The 21434-nt window shown below is 40.5% G+C and overlaps 1 protein-coding gene across 1 annotated transcript; it reads left to right on the forward strand.

The window, feature by feature from the left end:
* The first annotated feature begins 237 nt into the window (after positions 1 to 237).
* On the forward strand, positions 238 to 21318 carry ermp1 (endoplasmic reticulum metallopeptidase 1). Its single transcript, XM_083930088.1, has 15 exons — positions 238 to 533; positions 3613 to 3917; positions 6250 to 6377; positions 6568 to 6673; positions 7150 to 7296; positions 7445 to 7537; positions 9687 to 9899; positions 10058 to 10278; positions 12989 to 13163; positions 13316 to 13506; positions 13908 to 14060; positions 14474 to 14676; positions 15196 to 15311; positions 15808 to 15971; positions 16656 to 21318. The coding sequence occupies exons 1-15, from the start codon at positions 259 to 261 to the stop codon at positions 16830 to 16832; spliced, it is 2667 nt and encodes an 888-aa protein (XP_083786214.1). The 5' UTR covers positions 238 to 258; the 3' UTR covers positions 16833 to 21318.
* Positions 21319 to 21434: the final 116 nt, after the last annotated feature.

A 21434-nucleotide genomic window follows, 5' to 3' on the forward strand; every position in this document is an offset into this window, starting at 1 on the left:
TTACAGGGGTTATGTGGCAATATTTAATAGAATTATTTATTATTGCTGTCTTATGCCCGTATGGGAAACATAAATGCCAGCGTGTGAAACATCCTCTCCCCCTCCTCTGTCTGCTGCTCATTTCCAAGCGCTTCGCCCGCCCCTCTCATTGAAGTTTGTCCCTCAGCGCGATCCGTCAGTCGCTCAGAAAGAAAAAAGAAAAGGAAAGCGACGCCTGAGAGCGACGCTTGCAGCTGATGTACCGCTGGGTCAAAAAAAATGGAGAGCGACACCACTGTCAGGAGAATAAAAACCTTCGGGACACAGAATTATGTAGCGCAAGATGACAACGGTCCCCGGGACCGGTGCGGGGATAACGGCTACAGCGGTGACCCGAAGAGAAAGCCCGAAGTGAGCCTGTATTTGCTGCGGGAAGGGCTGGCGGCTTCCCTGGTCTCTGTGTTTATTTTGGTGCTGTGGGGACTCGTTCATTTGTCGTTACAGCAGCTCGTTATTGGAAAGCCAACTGGCGAGTTCAACCCGGTGAGAGCTAGGTGAGTTTTGAACCTTAGTACTCCCATTTTTTCTTGGATAAGCAGAAGCCTAGCTAACCTTTCCTCTAGTTTGGCAACAGACCCGCCTAGAAACCACTACCGGGTGTCCCCTCCCCTCCACCTCCACCTATTACCTCCAAGGTAACCTGCAGGACACACAGGTGTTTCAACGGTTTGTAACGGTTAGAGAGTCTCTGGAGAGAAGAGGTACAGGAGCCCGTAGGACTGGTCTTTAAATGTGGTTCCCCTGCACAAAGCGTGTTATATGACCCGAGGTATTATAGTTCTTAGGGTTTGTACGGTTGCTGGAAATCCTCAAAACACTTGACATTCAGTGTGGTGTTGTCAAGGTTTGAATAAAGCACTTGAAACTGCTTGAAATGTATGTTGTATGTGATGCTTTATATCATATAATAACAGAGAAAAGAAGGTCTCCATATTTGAGCGACTGAAAACAGCAGTTTCTGACATTTTTGCATGAAAAATAACTTGATGATTAACAGATTATAAAGATAATTGGTGATTATTATTTTTGTTGATCTGTTTATTCAAGTTAGTTTTATTTTCATTTGTCAACAACTGATTTAATGTGACAAACAAGTGCAATAATTCTACTGAGTATTGTACTGTAGCCTCTACAGATACTGTATGTACTTTACCTCAGCTGTAAGGTGCTGGAAAAGCAGGAAAATGCACCTTGAAAAGTGCTTGAATTTGACTTTGGACAAGGTGTAGGAACCCTGAATACTATTCTACAAACCTATCATTCAAACCATTCATTTAATAAGCTCAAAAAGTAGCCAAGGATGTTTTGGTAGGTAAGGCAACATATGGAAAGTGTGTTTGTATACCACATTTCATTCATACTCAAAGTGGAGTTCAAAATTCCTTACGTAAAGACTTTTAAACAGGAAGTTCATTATGTAAATACGTTAAAATGACAGGAATCAGTGTTTTTCTCAGTTTTATATCATTGTCATCTGAATATATTTGTGTTGTGGGCCCTGTGGTGGGAGAAAAGAAGCAATTTGAAGTAGGGCTGGGCAGTAAATCAATACCTCAAAACTGAAATATTGTGATATGAGACTACGATTTTAAGATATTATTATTATTATTATTATTATTATTATTATTATTATTATTATTATTATTATTATTATTATATGGCAAGTGCCTTTTCCACACCAGAGTCAACCCCTACAATATTGTCACAATATCAATATCATTTCTCCATTTTGCCCAGCCCTAATTTGAAAATGTCAATTTAGGCTCTTCTGGGAACTTTCAGTGGGCGTTTCTTACTACTTCATGACATTTTAAAGGCTAAATGTTTGGTCAGTTTTTCAAATGAAAAAAAAATCCCAGTTAAGCCAGTAATCATGAGTTATGACAATTTAGAGAATCAACTCGTCTGTACCTTTCTGATGAGTACTTTTTATTTCTGATATGTATAGAGCATGAATATGAAAAAGAAAACTATTAATGATAAGATGCAGCCTGTGCGACTGTGAAAAAACATTATACCATCTGTTCAATCCAAGAAGCTGCAACATTTTCAGATTGAAAATCTCCTCGACTTCACAGTGCAGCAGCTTTTATCAGATTTTCTGTCCCTGTGAGAAAGATATTCAGGGATTATGGCAGTGAATCTGCGGTCTGCAGGGCGGCTCTTGACAGTGCTGGGAGACTGGATTCGCCATCATTTAGCTGGTTGCTCTATAAATGAGTCAGGCATGCTGCATTGAACTGATTAGGGCTCTGAGCTTCTTTGGTAACAATCATGGCTTTCATGAGTCCACTCAATGCCATGCCAATCCAGATTTGAATTATGAGCCTGAGCATAAAACTGTGCCTGAGACACTGCTGTGAAAATGGAGTGGAAGCAGCAGTTCAGACACTTTCATTATTATTTGGTACCACTTTGTCATTACAAGAAACTACATGTAAGGGAGGACTTTGTGACTTTCTAAAGCAAAAGGAAAACAAACACTTGCTGTATTCGTTCTATGCTCTTGACAGCTGGACTACAACACATGGCTTCCCCCACCATGACGACTAGCACCATATGGGTTGCTTTTTTTTAACTTAAGAGTCAATGTAGTGAGTGCAATGAAGATCAGATCAGAGTAATAGAGAATGTGTGGTCCCAACTCAGGACTCGGCTAACATAACAAAGACGGGATACACCTGTTTATTTTTAAAACTGAATGAAAAATGCATTACTTTTAGTTCTAGTCCTTTCTTTAGTAGGGTCATATTGACAAAAGAGTTTCCCCACCCAGTTCAGAATGTGAAAGACCGACGTCGCCCAAATTTCTAATTCAGCCAGTGTTTATGAAGCTGTTCCAATCTCTCTTCAAGACTTTGGGATGGGATGCTTTCTTTTTTGAACAACCATTAAAACTGTCACATCAATCTATACGTTATAGCTTTACCTTTATGCAAAAAACTTCATTTAAATCAGCAATATTTGGGTAAAAGGACATTTTAAAAAGGATATTTTTACAGTCATCACAGCCAGCACCCCTTTCAATGTCTGACATAAATGAAAATGATAAGTGTGTAATTGTTCGTCTGAACTCTTAAAAGATTAAAAAAGGTAAACCAGAAAAGGACACACTGTTTAAACAGGCTCACAATCAAGACAAGTTCATAAACACCAGAGTCTGTGGAGATATCTGAACTTGAACCTGGTTTCACTTCAGCTAATCATTTTAACTGTCAGCAAGCAGTAGCCGTTGTATCACTCAAGTATCTGCTCTCCTGTATATTGCATCAGTTATAGTTGTAGGAGGTTTTTCCACACTAACACAAGCACAAACTGTGTGTGCATGTCTGCAACCGCGTCAGCGAGCACACTCACGTCCTCAGGAAACATATTTAACCTAGTTTAAGTTTTGAAACCTCAAAGTGGTTTTTAAAAAGAATAAGGATCACCTCAATGGTTCGTTGTCTTTTATAGTAACATTGAACATAAGATATGTTGTGATGGAACAAGTAGGCTTGGTTTTCTACTCCTTCAAAATTCAGCATCACAATATTCTCTTTCTCTCTTTACACTCTTCTCTTCTCTATCTAGACAGCACTTGGAGCAGATCACCAGTGTCGGCCCTCGGCCAGTGGGCAGCCATGAGAATGAAGTCCTGACAGTGGGCTACTTATTGGAGAAGATTGAGGACATCCAGGCTGAGACCGCAGCAGGCCCCCATCAGCTCACGGTAGATGTGCAGCGTCCCACCGGCACTTTCTCCATTGACTTCCTCGGAGGCTTCACCAGCTTCTATGACCGTGTCACCAACATTGTTGTCAGGCTGGAGCCTAAGGGTGGGGCGCAGCATTTCATGCTAGCCAACTGCCACTTTGACACAGTGGCCAACAGTCCAGGTACGACAACTTTGCTCCTTCTGTAGAAGAACTCTGCCTCCTGTATGAGAGCTCTGAGATAAGACACTGAAAGGGAATGAGGGCTTAGTTTGCATGTAGGTACATGCAGAAAGTATTAACACACCCGTCTGCTGAACTCGAATTACTAGAAAGGGAAGGACATAAAATAAATAAAATAGAATATATATTTGAACAATAACTCCAGTATATTTTTATCAGATCTTTCTTTTTCAACTGATCGCAACTTATCACATTTTCTGTTGCAACCTCTCATGTACCATCACTTGTATCTAAAACGGTGAATCTGTGGTTCCTCATTTTGGTTTAATAGCTGTGTCCTGTCCTGTGACTGAAAAGGACTCTAGTAGATTCCTTTTGTTTTTTGTATTTTCATTTTTAACTAGCGTGGCTCTGGGGATTGAAATTAGGCATTCACCAATCTGACTTTTTCAGACCGATACAAATACCCATACCGATACCTGGGGTTTGGGGATTGACCGATGCTGAGTGCTGATCCGTTATTTATGCCTCACTATGTGGAAGTGACCATTCTTTTTTGTGAAATGCACCAGCAGGCTTGATGTAAACACTGCTTTCCAGACTTTGTTAAATAAAATGAAGCAAATTAGTACAAAGATAAAGATTTACTGAATTGTTCTTTATAATTATAATAATGTGTAATAATAACTGAATTGAATAGAACAGCCCCATAATCACCGATACCGATCCAGCTATTTGAGTCAACATCGACCCAATATCAGTATCTGTATCTGTGCATCCCTAATTGAAATGTTGCTCCACCACTTTGTTCCAGACTGAAATATCTCAACAACTATTGAAAGCATTACCATGACATTTAGTCCAGACATGCATATTCCCCAGATGCCTCAGCTTTACCTTGTGACTAGTACAAATTAGCAAATGTTAGCAGGAATAACACACTAAACTAAGATGGTGAATGTGGTAAACAATATACCTGTTAAGCATTACCCTTTAAGCATATCTGTGCCACAATACAACCCCACAGAGCTGCAAGCATGGCCGTGGACTCCTGCAGCTCTTGATGCAAGTTCTCAGGTGTTTTATGATGAAAATACTCCCATTTGTGCTCCATATTGTGCACTGTAATAATGTAGACCACACAGTTTGAAATTCAGCTAATCCAGAAAATGTACATGTCCTGATTATTTTGAGTCTGCACAGCGATATCAGTGTTTGTTGATGATAGAGAGCAAATTGTGCTACATAGTCTCAAGTTATTTGTGGTGAATAATGAATTTTCGCTGTTTCACTCCACACCCTTGAGCCTGTTGGGGAGACCTAGTTCTCCACACACATCCACAAAAATGTGCACACACAGATTCACCAGCATAAAGGAAATACATCTAAAAGGTGTGGACCAGGAAGATTCACATAAACTTTCATGTCCACTGCTGCCTGCCAAGCCTTGGATTTCTTGGAATTCTAAACACGTGTTCATGCTAAAAATAATAGCGGAAAAAAGAAACAACAAAGTGGTAGCACACTGTCTTGCACATATTTTATTTTTGTTTAGTAAATGTACAGGCAAACACTGTCAGCACAGCAAACTGATAATTGAAGTCAAAGTACTTCACATTTCTTTCCAGTTTATAGCTGTACAGGGGAACTATTCAGTTCTTTGATTTGTACTCGCCACCTTCTAAACTCTCAGAACGTTTTGTGGACATCGGCTAATATGTTGCTGACATTAGTGGCAGTGACAGGAGCCTGAATGGTACCCAGACAGTTCCCACCCCCACCTACTGAACATATTCAATCCAGAAAGCTGGAGCACATGATGTCTCAGTTTGGATCTTTGGGCATTTACCCCCCCCCCCCTCCTTTTTTTCCGTTTCTCAGTAAATTGTGTTCCTCATCACTAACCTGTGTAATCTTTCCACATCACATGCCCTGTTCCCATGCTCTGCTCTTTTCTTTTCTTCTCACTAGTACCCCTTTTCCTTTTTGCTCGTGCCATTATACAAGCAGTGGGAGCTGGGTTTTTACCAGCTAGTCGCATTCTTCACATGTATGCACTCGGAGCCTACTCCCTTCATTCTCATTTGTTTGTGTTATTCTCAAGTACATCAGTGGTATCAACTCCATCACCTGCATGTGTTTTAATCTCAAACTGAATCACTGGGTCGAGACAGTTAGGCAAGCAATTGCTTGGTGAACAATTGCTTGTCTCTGTGTGTAAATTCCAAGCCAAGCGGCTTCTGTTGCCTGATACAAATGTGAAAGGCAAGCCAGAGCAGGTTTTTAGGATTTCTGACACACACACAAACACACACTAGTTTCTTTGTCTTAGGTGCCAGTGATGATGCAGTGAGCTGTGCAGTGATGCTGGAAGTCCTCCATTCTCTGGCCAACCAGTCCACTCCTCTTCATAATGGCGTTATCTTCCTCTTTAATGGAGCAGAGGAAAATATCCTGCAGGTAAGAGGAAGTGACAAGGACACATATTTTACACTTTTGATGTCAGACTAGCCCGCCTTCACCACTTTGGATTTTCATTTAATTTAAAATGTATTATAATTCTCTTTTTGTTTTCCCCATTTCCTCTGTTACATTCTTACTTTCTCTCTTGCTAACTCTGTCTCCTTTTTTTACTCCTTCTCCCCATCAGGCCAGTCACGGTTTCATTACTCAGCATCCATGGGCCAAGCAGGTGCGAGCCTTCATTAACTTGGAGGCTGCAGGTGTTGGAGGCAAGGAGGTTGTTTTCCAAACAGGTATTGTACAAACAAAGATTCTAACAAGCTTTTCCAGTTTGCTTTTTAGCATGTTTTCCCTCTAGTCTCCTCTTCATGTTTGTTTTTGCACATGTTTGTGTGTGCAACCCATCATCAATACCTCTTCATCCTGTAACTGGAAGAGTGTGCAAATAAATGCAATGCAGTTGTTTTTTTTCTGTGAACTGTCTAAAGTTGAGTTGCAGTCCTGAGAATAACTATCTAGTTTTGCATTTTACACCTACAGTATATGGCCTTGTTCCAAACATTTGGCTGGTTGTCACATTCTGTATATGTGTGGATTGTTCGCAGCAGACTGATTATGGTTCCTGCGGTGTTAAACATTAAACATTAAACAAGCTTTGATATCTACAACAGCAAAACCAAAAACAGCTAGAGGTAACCAAGACAGAGCAAGAACCTAACGATAAACTGTCCAGGCAATAAAATATAATTTTCTTCCTATTCTCCAAAAGGTCCAGAGAACCCGTGGCTGGTCCAGGCCTACGTTCATGCAGCCAAACACCCCTTCGCTTCTGTGGTTGGCCAGGAGGTCTTTCAGAGTGGCATCATCCCTTCTGACACCGACTTCCGCATCTACAGGGACTTTGGTAACATCCCAGGTAATGCAGGACAATCTTCAGAGTACTATATATTATAGTAGTATGGAGCCTTCTGTGTTAAAGTCTAAAATAATGTAGAGGTGCATTTATTTTATGTCTCTTGCTCTCTTCTTTTTTTTTTTTTTAACCTGCATTTCATTTTTTACAGGCATTGATCTGGCTTTCATTGAAAATGGTTTCATTTATCACACCAAGTACGACACTGCTGACAGGATCCTGACAGACTCGATACAGAGAGCCGGTACGCAGCACACACACACACACACACACGCACACGCACACACACGCGCACACACACACATGCATTTACATGACCGCCAACACACCTATACATGCTAAACTTAAATAGGTGTTATGCTATGCTTTTATTTAACACTCGCTGCAAATAGATTCTGTCTGACCGTTAAGGAGAGAGCGGTCACTGCAACAATAAATTGATGTGGTTAAAAACAGCTGCCAATGCTGTTTTTCTGTCACAGACACAAACGCATGCTGTCCTTTCGTGCCCTCATTTACCTCATGCATCTGTGTTGCTGAATTATTTTTGCTTTACGTAGCAGATATTCCAGTCAGTCAGCACTAAAAACCTGAGACAGTTGGCATCTTTCCTCTCTTCGTCAGCAGCTACTGGACATCTCTCCTCTTCTTCTGTGTACAGTAACTCACTAAGTAAGGCATAAATTATTAGAGAGAGAAAGTGTGATTTCAGAGTACAGTAGGTACAGTAGGTATTTTTAGTTTGTTAGAGAAGGAGGTAGATCCGTTTTGTATGTTGGAGAGTAGAAACGGCACGGGGCAGCGGAGGAGGAAAAGGTGTAAGGCTAGCATCACTTTTGTTAAAATCAAATCTTTCTCTCTTTAAAGATGTTATTATGCAGATAATCAAGAGAATGGTGATATACAGTACCTGTTAAATGGTACTGTGGAAGAAAATAGAAAGGAACGTTGGTAAATAACAAAAGAGAGTTTTGCAGCTGAGCAGTGAAAAAAGTAGATGTAGTACACTCAGTTGTTTATACTTCAAGTCCACAGTGAGCCTACCAGGCGGAAGAACAATGGAGCTTTGTCTTGTGTGTGTGTGTGTGTGTGTGTGTGTGTGTGTGTCGTTAACTGTGCAGACATGCCGGCATCAGTACATAGGGCAGCACAGATAAAACAAACTTGGCCTTGGGAGGCAGTAACCCACACAGCAACCTCTTACTGATCATAATCAGATTATTCATCTACATTAAACATTGGGATTGTAGCCAATTTAATGAAGTGTGCTCTATGTGTCCTATATTCTAATGTACAACAGTTGTATATCTATACCATTTATACCATATATGAGTGAGATGTATGCATCTTCCTTTACATAATACTGTATGTCATGGGAAATGATAGGAGTACGATTCTGAGTTTGAGAGAATATTAATGCATGTAGGAGATTATGACAGGCAGTATACATATTATTGTACATGTAAGAGGGTGTAGAAGTGTGTGGGAGAGTATAGTGTTGTATGTGCAGGATCATGATGCTGAGCAAGTATAATTTCCAGCCTGAAACATCTTTTAGTGTTTACATACTAGGGAAACTCATCAAATTTTACAATTTTGGCTTCTGACGATTGTGAAAACCAGATAATCGACATAAACAATTGTTGTGCCGTGCTTTGTTTTAAATCCAGTGCACCCCTTTTCAGCGCCTTTTCAGCTGTAAATAGATTTTTATATTATTTATAAAATAAATGCATGATTTCTCTAAAATCTATGAGTAACCGTATAAAATAATAGTGATTGCAATATTCTTAAACAATATTTATGATTTTTACCATAATCGGGCAGCCCTTTTACAATGTGAAAACTGAACATTTAAATAACTGTTAATGTAATTGATGATGCAAGCAGAGATTGTCAGGCTGAATACACAGTAACATATTTTAATTTGCTAATATTTTTACTATTTACATGGTGTCCTTATGCACATGGTCTTATTGCTGCAGAAAATACTGTCTGCCTTCTTGTAGCCTGTTCCTGCAGGTCAGAAGGCTATACTGAGTCATCTGTAAAATATGTCTCCTGCATTTGTCCGCTCTATAAAGGATGAGCCTTTTCTGTCATATGATGGTGAAGTTATCACTTTTATTTTCAATCATATTAATTATTTCCTTCCTCTGATTGTAGGGGTAGAAATACAGATGGTGGAACCTAAAAAAACACAATAGGGTAAAGTCAGTATCTGTCCTTAGTTTATCTCTTTCCATGAATTCATATTGTCTCCTATCCAGTCCTGGTTTTAAGTGAGGATCATGTCCTGCTGACACACTCCTACTGAAATCAATCAATGCAGCTTAAGGCAACAGAGCTTCATTGTGCTACATTTCACCTTGAAACTTATTTCCTGTTTTCAGGCGACAACATCCTGGCAGTCCTGAGGTACCTGGTAATGTCAGAGAAATTGTCCGATTCCTCAGAGTATCGTCATGGCAACATGGTATTTTTTGACCTACTGGGGGTAGTCGTAGTGGCTTACCCAGCCCGTGTTGGCACCATCCTCAACTACATGGTAGCCACAGCCACCTTCCTCTATCTGGCCAAGAAAGCCTCTCAACCAGGCAACAGGGGTAGGTCGCTATTTCCTGCGGTGGATGCCTGTTATGTCATTTCCTGTACTGAATGTGTGCCAAATCCAAAAGGTTGTTTCATTTTTTTATGTAGAAGAGTTGGATGAGCATTTCCTTGTGTTCATTCTTCATTTGTCATTCGTCCATATCTTTCTCAGGTGGCCGATACGTTCGAGATCTGGCCTGTGCCACAGGTGTAGCAGTCCTGAGCTGGTTCGTCACCCTGCTGGCAGTTCTGATTGTTGCTCTGCTCGTCACTCTGCTGGGCCGCTCCATGTTTTGGTACAACCACTTTTACGCCTCCATCTGCCTGTATGGGACGGCTGCCACGGGCAAGATGATCCTCATTCACACACTGGCCAAGAACTTGTACTACGGAGTAAGTGGAGTTTTTAATGTAGGGCTTCTTTTAAAGTTACAGCTCGATATTTTGGGAAATAGGTTTATTTGCTTTATTGCAACTACCCTGTGTCCCCCTGCAAATTCCACTATCAGCACCCCCAAAGGTGCTGTTGCATCCAGAGTTTATGCTAAGCTAAGCTAACCTATGACTGATTTAAACAGTTTGACTTAAATTTCTTTGGGGATCTTCTGGTTCCAGCTTCATATTAAAGAGACAAATGTGAGAATTGTTTCATTATTCTCATAAAACACTTAAAACAAGAAAGCAAATATTTCACAGAATATTTACTATTCCTTTATCTTTGGACTTTAACTATAAAGGGCAGACAGTGTGTGCACATGCAGAACTTTAACCATAGAGTGCAGGAAACAGCGCAGATGTGCCTTGTAATTTCGCACTATAAAATTAAATTATTTAATTATAGAAAAGGTGAAAGGGAGGGGTATTTCAGATGTCATGACCATCCACACCATCCACTTAATTGTTTAACACCTGGGTTTTTTAGTAGTGTATATATATATTTGTATGAACTAAAAGTGGTCACAAAACATCTGCAGGTTAAAGATCATTTTGCAGATGTTTTGTGAGCACTTTTGTTTAATATTTTATTTGATCTTTAGAAGATCAAGTCATTATTTCTTGAGCCTATATCTTATGTTTACTCGTTGAGCTCATATTTAATGGGGACTAAAGTGCAGAGGGGAGACAGCTAGACGGTTCCTCTTCCTCCACGATGATTACAGAATAGTAGCTCTTTGTGTGTCTGTGCGCGTGTGTGAAACTGTAGCGGTGTCAGACCAGCAGTCATCTGTCAGTCACGTGTACAAAGTTGTTCACCAAATAAGCATTTATTGATCTGTCTCACTTTAGTTTTCCAGCTGTCAGGTGTTAGCATCTCTGCCTGCTGAGCAAAGCCTATTCTTGCATTTCCAGAGGCAGTGTAGGAACAGCTACTTGCAGTTCAGCTGACATATTATATGTCTGGTATTTAGTACATAAGTATTTATTTGAGATTGAAAGTATTACAGAATATTTATTTTCCCCTGTCACTAACCACATTATGAATTCCAGCTTTTCATGGCCATTTTCCAGTAAGTTCACAGACTAACCTTTGTGCCAGACCACGTGAGGCTTCATCGCCAATGAAAGAAAAACTCTATTGAAAGAGCACAACACATCTTTGGCCTAATTTTAAATGGTATTTTCTTTGAAAAGGAGTCGGATTTCAAGCGGACAGAAATTGTCTAAGGTCAAAAAGGAGATGTACTTATTGTGAACATTAATATAGCAGCAAACAAGCATTTGCTATGTGAAGATATAGTAGAGTAATGGCATCATCCTTGAGCATCTGTGTGTGTGAGATGTTATCCTAGTTTCTCTGTTGTTTGTTTGTTTGTTATTGAAAAAAATGGCAGGATTTGGGGAACAGCATGTGAGAGCCATATGGTGGCAACCCTATCCCACCTTTCGTCATTACTTGGAGTACAGCCCCTTTTTTAAAGAACACTGCAAATTGGTTGGCTAGTCATAATTTGGAATTCTGGTTCAGTGGTTTCCAGTCTTTTTTTGCCTGATGTACCGTATTGATTCATCAACACCATCCACCCAGAAGGCAATGTGAGAGCAGAGCTGTGATCTTTGTGTTCGTTTTAACCAAACAATACTGCCCTGTGTAGGATGTTGCCCTTTGTAACTAAATATTGCAGCAAGCCTCTCAACTGTGGCGATGATGTAAAGTTCCTGTTGTAGGAACTGGGAAGTACCAAGTCAAACCATTGATTCCTTGTTCTTGTTTACTATTTATCTTCAGAGTTAGTGAGTGTCTCATTTGCAGTGATTTGATATTCAACGAGATGTATATAATATTTAGGGATGCACCGATTTAGCAACTAGACTTCGGTATCGACTGGACCTTGCTGACTACCAAATAAGATGACATTCACCGATTGCAGTGGCCGGTATTTATCTGCTGGCTAAATATTGTGTGACTTCAAAATCATATGAAAGAAGATTATATTAAAGGTTGTTTGTGTGATTGAATTTGTGCTCATTCAAAGATAGTGTAATGAATGGCTTTAAAACAGTTCAGTTATATTTTTAATATGAAGATTTCTTTGTTTTCCTGGTACAAAAGGGGGAATAAATAACACCAAAAAGAAAATAAACAACAACAAAAAAACATTAGCATCAGCTATCAGACAAATTGTTATTTTAAACATCAGTATTAGCCCAGAATTTCACAATTGGTGCGTCCCTAGTAATATTATTTTTGGTGGATGTTGAGTGTATATTAGGCAAGGACTGTAAGACTACAGTCTTGTAATTAAAAGCATGGCCAACTGTCCAACAGATATGATCTCCTTATACAAGTCGCCTTTGAAACAACCTCAACTGATCAGAGGCTGCTTCTGTGATGAGTGAGGAGTATGTGATGCCCCCTCCCCCCCATACACACACACTTCATAGACAAAAACTATTAGAATTCCTCTCTGTCAACAGGTTTCAATCACCAAAGTTTCTTTTTTTGGCAAAGCAACAAGTATATTTTTTTACTCAAATGCACATCATGACTCCTAACACAAAGCAAGATACAGCATACTACATCCCACTAAAGTCTCTAATCTGCACATGCACATCCCCCCTTATGTTGAGCTGTTGTGTGTGTATGTGTGTGTTTTCCATGCAGGGTGTCCGTTTGGTGGAGCTGGGTGATCTCTATTTTGACGTTAGCTTGTTGCTATGGTGCTGCAGCCTGGTGTGGCTGACCCAGCAGGGCCTGTGTTCAGCCTATGTACCAATGCTAATGGTGGCTTTCCCCCTGGCCACCAAACTGCTGCTGGCAAAAGAGTTTAAACACAGAGGTAAACACTCAACTTTATTCCCAATGAATGCTCATTTATAGGCACATTTAAAAAAATACTACAAAATGGGGGCACAGTAGAACTGAGTTGAAAGTAAGAAGTTGTGTGTTATTCCTTCACTTCAGTACAGTAACCTCTCCATCTTTCTGCAGGAGCATCAGTGAAGTACAGCATGCTCTATCTGTTGGGCCTGACGTTGCCTTACGTCCACTTCATGTTCCTCATCTGGGTGGTGTTTGAGATTTTCACACCTATCATGGGTCGCAGCGGCACCGAGATACCCCCTGAGGTGGTGATGGCCTCCCTCGTCACCCTGACAACCATTTTCCTCTCCTCCTTCTTTGTGAGTAATCCCACATTTGTACAACAACAAATAAAGAATCGGGATTTTTTTTTTTTTATTGTCAACCGAATCACCTTGAAATTACATTGGGAGGTTTATGCAGAACAGAATACACATGACCAAACATGTTTTATTGTGTAAGCCAAGCTTCTGGCAGCAATGTGTTGTTGACATTAATTATTTGACTTCAGATAAGCAAACCAACGGCTGAAGGGCAGTAAAAGTTTATATAAATCTTGCAAGTGCTGGCTTATTTGGATATTTGTCTTTACAGGATATTTTTAATTAATAATCTGCCATTTCACAGAAAATGTTCTCATATTTGTTGTAGTTTCAAAAAGAATGCAATGTAGATTGTTCCTCCACTCCAGTTACATATCAAATTTCTCTGCCCTTCTCAGCTGCATTTTGTCTACTTGGCACGGAGCACTAAGTGGATCCTGGCTGGTCTGGGCTCAGTCTTCATCACCACGTTCCTGTTGATGTCCTGTGGCCTCCTGTTTCCTTATTCAGACAGTCCAGACAGCCCTCGGCCAAAACGAGTCTTCCTGCAGGTTCAAAGTCCCACCACACACACAGAAGCACTAATATGGACAGAAACATACGCATTTACTCTTCAGCTTCAACTTTATTTGTCCCTGAAGGGGAATTGTTTTTTGCAGCAAGACAATACATCAAAAGAGGGGAAACAACAGTTTTGTTGTTGCCCCTGCTTGCATGATTCAAATCTGTGAAACACAAAGCCCTATATAGCATGTATTTTTTGTAACTGGGACACGGCACGCTATGACATTTCTCCATGTGTTTTCCTCCACTTGTTTATGTAAATCACAGAGAGCTCCATTAAGTAATTTTGGCAGCAGTGCAGAAAATCACTCTGTAAAGAGGCAGCGGAACGAGACAGGTTGAAGGAAAATGTTGCGCTTGAAAGAAGTAAATGAAAAATGTTTCATCCATCCTCCTGCAGCATACAACACGGACCTTTCACAATCTCCAGGGTCAGGTGGAGAGCCAAGACTCGGGTCTGTGGATCAACAGTTTCGACTACACAGGCATACAGCACATCACACCCCACATCCCTGAGATAAACGACAGTGTTCGCACCAGCTGCCGTGAGGACCGGCCCTTCTGTGGTTATCCCTGGTTCCTGCCTGTCAAGTTCCTCAGCAAGTCAGTAACACAGCCATGAAAACATTGTTTCCATGCTTTTGTCCTCATTAGCTTGATGTAATTATCTTCATGTATAAATACTGTGAAAATATCAAAACCCTCAATCCTCATTGAAGTGCACACAGTCCCTAGTCAGACACTGTGTCTTTAAACGAGCTGTCAGGACTTCTGTACCGTGTCACAACTATACTATATTTAGGCAGAAAGTTCCACTACAGTGCTGTTACAGTCATTCCCTGGCTGCAATGACGGTGCAGATTCACTAAGCGCGCTGCTGTGAAAGATCCAGAAACGCTGACAAATCAGAGCAGACTGTCTGAAAGCTCCTGTCTCTTTAAGACCCCTTACTGGAAAAGCCCAGAGGGTAAATACAGGTATATTCAGACAGACATATGAGAAAAATATGTGTTTTTTTAACAGTAATGCTTGTTAACTTGTTCTAGTAGAAACCCAAAACACAAGTACTCACCTGAAAAGTAGCATAACATGTCCCGTTTAAGTATTTTGGTGTATTTGCAGGAAGAACTGGTACCTTCCTGCTCCAGAAGTGTCTCCCAGCTCTCCTGTGGAGTTCAGCCTGCTGTCCAGAGAGGAGACAAGCTGGGGGACGATCAAAATGACCTTCAGTGTGAAAGGTCAGGAGCACTTTATGTAGCCATATCAACAAATCCAATACTACACTAAAACACTACTTTCACTACTTTCAGGCAGAGATAAGAGACACAAGTAAAAAAAAAAAAAAAGAGACTTGCAACTCAACACCAATGCCATGTGACTTCAGTTGGACTTGAGCCATATGACCGGTGCAGTAGAAACTTGGCTGATAGACAGCAGCATCTTCAGAGACAGGGCATACTGAAAATATCCAGTAACACATCAATTGGAAAAGAGAGTTTGCATCAGCACTAAGATTATGTCTGTAGAGGCATTTGCAAACGTTAATTTTTTTGTTAAAATGTCAGCACATTTAGTTTGGGGTTTCTGGTGCCAAGCAGTTCTTTTAAAGTACAGCCACTGTACAGATATAAACTACTAATAACGTGATACATTCATTTCCCAACTGGATGATCCGGATGTGTATTTGTGGCATATATGTTCATGTTAAATTGTGTCCTGACCTGTCATTTGCAGGCCCCAGCCACATGTCCCTGTACCTGATGCCTCACCAAGGAGCCAGCCTCTCCACGTGGTCCTTCGGTGACGGGACGCCTCAGTTCGACCTGAGCGGAGAATACTTTGTCTTCTATTCCCACGGCCTGGACGCCCCCACATGGATCTTCTGGTTTGAAATACAGGTACTGTCTGCAGATTAAGGGTCATGGAGATAATCTGTGACAGCATCAGTGTTTGTCAGTGTCAATTATTAGTTGTGAAGGAAAAACATTTTGACAGAAAATGCTCCTTAACAAACCTTCTATCAATGTAGATATTGAAAGTATCAGTCAGTAATGTAGATTTGTTATAATCCGTGTATTTAAAGGAATATATCGACATGTAGGAGGTGCTGGTAGGTGGATTTCTTTACCTTTGGACAGAGCCAGGTTAGCTGCTTGCCCTTTGTTTGCAATCTTCATGCTAAGATAAGCTAACCTCCTCCTAGCTCCAAGTTCATATTTAGCATACAAACATGAGAGATATTCATCTAACTCGAATAAGTATCTTAGATAAATGCTTAGGTTTTTTTTATGTCATTCTTTTCATTCCGCACATCACCTCAGTCAGCGATGCAGGAGAATAGCTCCTGGCAGATTCCGTTGGATTTTGTTGCTGTCATGTGAAAACCTTTTTCTTTTTTTTCTTTTTTTTTTATTGCACTCCATGACCTTTTAAAGACTCTTTTAAAATCCATTGCATAAGCTAAAACACATGCAGCATAATCAAGCTAAAGACAAGGTGATTTCTCTGCCGGTCTGGTGCTCTCACATGTTCACCGCCTGCGCTGACATTCACAGTGTTCTTTATTTCTCCCCCTACGTCAGCCTCCGAGGGACCCGGACCCATCGGGCCCCGACGGGATGATCTCTGTCGCCATCTCCACCCACTATTTCTTCGGACAAGACAGGAGGACTGCTCAACTGGAGGAAATCCTCCGCAGGTTTCCCACATGGGCTTTTCCTTCGTCATGGGTCAGTACCTACGACATGTACCGATACTGAGGACAGCACACACCACAGAGGCCGACTGCGAGGAGAGCTGAGGGCTGCAGGACCCCACACCCCAGCCCCCCACCCCCCTGACACAGACAGAAAACATTTCAAGGAACAATACTGAGGACCAACCTTGATGCCCTTTCTCTCTGACACAAACACACACTCACTCTCCCTCCCAGCCTGCCTGAGACCCCGATCACTGTGTCATTAGGTTTAGTAGCTAACCGAGCAGGACGACGCGCCGAGACACCGGAGGTAAGCTGAGCAGAGGGCTTACAGACTGACTAACTCAATGACCGACGCACCGGCCACCACAAGCCTCGTGCTCACTCCTGTGTTAGTGAAACAAAGGGGTTAAGGTTTTTTTTTTGTACTCAATCTGTCGTGCCTTTTCTTTACTCAGTCCATCTCACTCCTCTCCTCATTTTCCCTCTTGCTCACTTCCTCCCGTCCTTCCTCTCTCACCCCCCCCCCCCCCCCCCCCCTCCCCCCTCCCTAGATGTGTCTCTGGCTTCCTCTGCTAGAAATGACACCACCACTATCTGCACTATAGGTGTAGTCATATACTAATGAATCTGTTTGGGAAGGGAAACAAAAGGCAGATGTCTGTTTTGCCTCTCGTTTCAACTTTAACTGGAAACTTTGAAAGTTGCTTTTCATCGACACACACTTGTTTTTATTCCAAGCGAATAGTTTTTGTCATAATTGTGAAATTGTCCTTTTTTCAGTGACATCACTGATTTGCAGCAAAGTCCTACACCTGTGTTGTAATGAGGAATGCCAACAAACTGCTTTAATTGTAAGAGAATCTGGCAGCAGAGGCGGTAAACCTGTGCCTGTTTAATGAAAACAGCTGGCTGAGATCAAAATGTCATTGTATTGAATTTCGTTAATGTATTGTGATGAACTCGCAAGGAAACAAGGACCTGTGGCAGTCTAAACGTCCTGTGTTTTAAAATGATTCTCCGAGCCATGAGTTTGACTGGGTGGAAAACCAGCAACGCAACGCCACACTCATTAACAGCATCAGGATCAGCTCGTTTTGTCTCACATGGAACGGTTCGTTATTAACATTTGTAGTTACTGTGATAGTATTTGTTTTCAAAGTTGACTTCAGCTCTGTGCTACGAGCTGTCTTCAGCAGCACCAATGTCTTTTTTGTTTAATAAACTAAAGAAAACGAGAAAATAATTGTAAGAAAGATTAATTTAGACTGAGAATAATCATTAACTGTGGCCTTACAGGAAAGTTACGTAGTCATATTACTGCACATCTTGGCTGCAGGTAGAGAAAAAGAAAAGTCTGTGTCTGTAATGGGTCTGTAATTTCAAATAATTTCCAAGAAGTTTCCTGGAAAGAACTATGCGGTTTGGTAATAATGATATGGTAATCTCCAAATGTGCTGAGTATTCATGCAAAAAAAGTTCAATCAGTCTAGGGGTAAGCATAAAATTCAACATACAGAGACAAATGTTTGTAATACTAAATGAAAGAATCTTTTCTGAGCTTTTCTTTCAAATAAATTCATATTTTCTCTATAGTTAAATAACAGACCTGTAAAATAAAAGCAAAAGCAGTTAGATACAGATACTTTTAGGTGAAAATTATATTCTGTTACCATAAATAATCTCTGCAGAAACATCCAGTTAATTATCAACCCAGAGAGGAGTTGCACTATGCTAAACTGTGATTTACGGTCATTTCTCTCTTAAGAATGTATGATTATGCATCGGTGCTGCTGCAGAGAGCTCACACTGCTAACCATTCATTCAGTTCGTGGTGTGTGTTGCAAATATTTCTTACGTCTCACCCGTCCCATGTGGAGCTGTGTTTTTTTTTGTTTTTGTTGAGAGCCCGAGTATCACAACCACAATCCACTTAATATGACCTGTTCTACATGTCTGCTTCACATAGTCGGCCCAATAGGACGCCATGGTAAAGTTAGGACCGAGTGGTTTGTACGACATGGCATGGCTTCATAGTGTTGCACTTGGTTGCTCACATGAAAAGTGACAGAACAGGCCCCCGACGAGCAGTTCTGACCCCTTTAGTGTCATCACTACATCCACTATGATCAAAACTAGATAATAGAGAAGATAATAGCTATTGATGTTCTTGTAAAGACTGGTTTGAATGTTACAGTTGGAAAGATTTAAAGGATTTAGGGAACTAAAGTTGGAGAGAGATTCATTTTAATGGAAGCATCATGTTTGTCACATCTTTGACATGTGTTTGTGTGGGAATAAATGCAGGGAGGAGACGGTCACTCTGGGGTTTCTTCAAGCTAAATATATATTTTAATTAAATACATACATACTGCACATGCATATCCATACACACATTTGAAAAAATTAAGATAAATTCTAATTACTGACTGCCCCATCCCTGCATTTTGCACATTCAAACAAACAGACGACACAGTTGCTTGCTGACAGTTTGACTCCTCCTGTATGTAATCTTAGGTGGCATCCGGTTGTAAAGACTTGGGGAGATCCACTGTGCAAAAAGAAAAAAAATCATCTCTTGTCCACTTTGTGTTCAACCTGGCGTTGACGTGTCGTTGTGATCCATGTCGTCAGTTTGGCTTCAGTCGCTGACACAAAGGAGGGCTTACCGTTCTGCTTCCAAAGACACGCAAAATGTTTACCGTAGCCGACACAAACGTCTCATCAGGTGCTGCACTGTACAGGGTTTATGGTGTACGTTAATTGTTGTCTGTTGGGAAAAACTTAAAATCCATCACAGCCTTCAACAGCACTTTGCAAGTAGAAAGACGGATCGTCCTACTATGCATGATGAGTTCACAAGTCCTTAGAGTACTCTTACTCCATCTGCTGAGGAAGATACAGTGTGATACAACTGACAGCACCTGAGCAGGTGAGATTTTTTTTTTTGTCAAAACACGGAGAATCAGCTTACTGTAGAATGAAAACATGTCTGGCAAAAAAAATCAGTATATCAGACATCTGCTGTTATGCATTTGACTTGGATTGTATAGAAAGAAGGAATGTAATTGGCTGGTGATCATCTATACTTCACACAACCCTAATGTAACTTTGAAAACAGTGAATAGAAGGCATACTGTCCACTCTGATAGATTCTTTCAGATGTCCACAGAACAGAGACCTACAGCTGCTTCCTGGGGAAATATATGGAGACTAGTTGGCTGTAAAGTAGCTGTGCTAAACATGGGGGGCGGGGGGAGGATACTTTAAATTAACCATTTCTTCCTGAAACAGATGCTGCTGCATTAACTCTGCCGCTCTACAGCTGTTGGTAATGGAGTCAACACCGAAACGTGGCAGAAAACATTAACACACACGCAGAGCACATCAATGTGTTGATGTCTGCCGGTGCTGTGTGGCAGATACAGGAGATGATCTACAGCATATCTGTTTTATTGAAAGTGCTTCATGCAGAGAGACTATGGGAGAAAAAGCTTTATTAAATGTGTGTAAATGGATATTTTTCTAAAAAAAAAACCAACCTGTTAAGTGGCATAGTGTTTGATTTTTGTTAGACTGAAGGCAAGCATGGAAAATAGGTGAGTTTTTGTTGTTTCCAAATGATTTCAGCTTGTTCATATTTCCACCAACATTAACAGTTTGTTAAAAGACCACCGGAGTTTTTAACCAACCATTTCAAGTAATGGCTGAAATCTAACCATTTTGTGTCGAGTTTTGTTTATAGTTATCACGTTCAATGGGATGACAGTTGATGAATAACAAAGAGGTGGAAGAACTGCTGTTAATTGGGGACGGAGCAGGACATTCAGGAGACTTAAACGCTGTGAAATGGCTCATCTGATGCCGTTAGTGCTCCCACCATTAGACTAAAGGGTGCACAAAGTGCTTATAATAGGAGAAAAACAAACTCATTCTTAGAGTAAAGTCAATTAAAATAGGTGCCACAGAATGTATTTGTGTAACTCAGTTCAGACAGGCTGGCGAAGTACTGCCCAGTGTTTGGTGTAAACTCACACTTGGACGTAGCTTTATCTTCATCACATGTAACGTAACCGTCTGTCAAGGAAAACAAACGAGTCATTCACACAAATGTTTAGATCAGCTGAGAAATAAGCATTTAACTGTCATCTATTCTGGGATACACTTTGAACTGTCTTAATGCCTGTTGTTGAAGGATGACCTTTATTTTTTAAAAGATGTTTTAATTTGTTAACTGTATTATTATACTTACCTGAACTGTTGTTCTTGTTGTCCAACTTCTTGACTTTTCACCCATGCCTACTGTTCAGTTTTTGTTCTGAAAGTTAATGTATTTTTTTTGTTTGTTTTTTAAAAAAAAAGACTGATCATTTTGTTCTTTTTGTGATTGATTTGACACTTTAAATAACTATTTGAACTGTTGTTTTGCATATTTGTCAGTTGTAATGAAGTGATTTAATATAACTGTTGCGAATGGGATTATTGGGATTGATCTGGTACAGGGTATCATCTATTGAATGGACGGGATGATTTTACATTATGCAATAAAGCTTGAATTAAATTAGTACAGAAATTAAAATGCTTATTACGTTAATGGTTGTTTCCTCACGTCATTTCACTACATGTGCATACAAACAACAGATGAGATTAAAATCAGACACGG

The sequence above is a fragment of the Echiichthys vipera genome (assembly GCF_963691815.1).
Source record: "Echiichthys vipera genome assembly, chromosome: 16".
Classification (NCBI taxonomy): Eukaryota; Metazoa; Chordata; class Actinopteri; order Perciformes; family Trachinidae; genus Echiichthys; species Echiichthys vipera.

What these genes read in the sequence shown, in the direction of transcription:
- ermp1 (XM_083930088.1), top strand. Translation starts at nt 259, where the DNA reads ATGGAGAGCGACACCACTGTCAGGAGAATAAAAACCTTCGGGACACAG. An exon ending in TTTTCCTCTCCTCCTTCTTT is followed by an intron (nt 13,507 to 13,907) that starts GTGAGTAATCCC and finishes TGCCCTTCTCAG; the next exon opens with CTGCATTTTGTCTACTTGGC. An exon ending in CCTGTCAAGTTCCTCAGCAA is followed by an intron (nt 14,677 to 15,195) that starts GTCAGTAACACA and finishes GTGTATTTGCAG; the next exon opens with GAAGAACTGGTACCTTCCTG.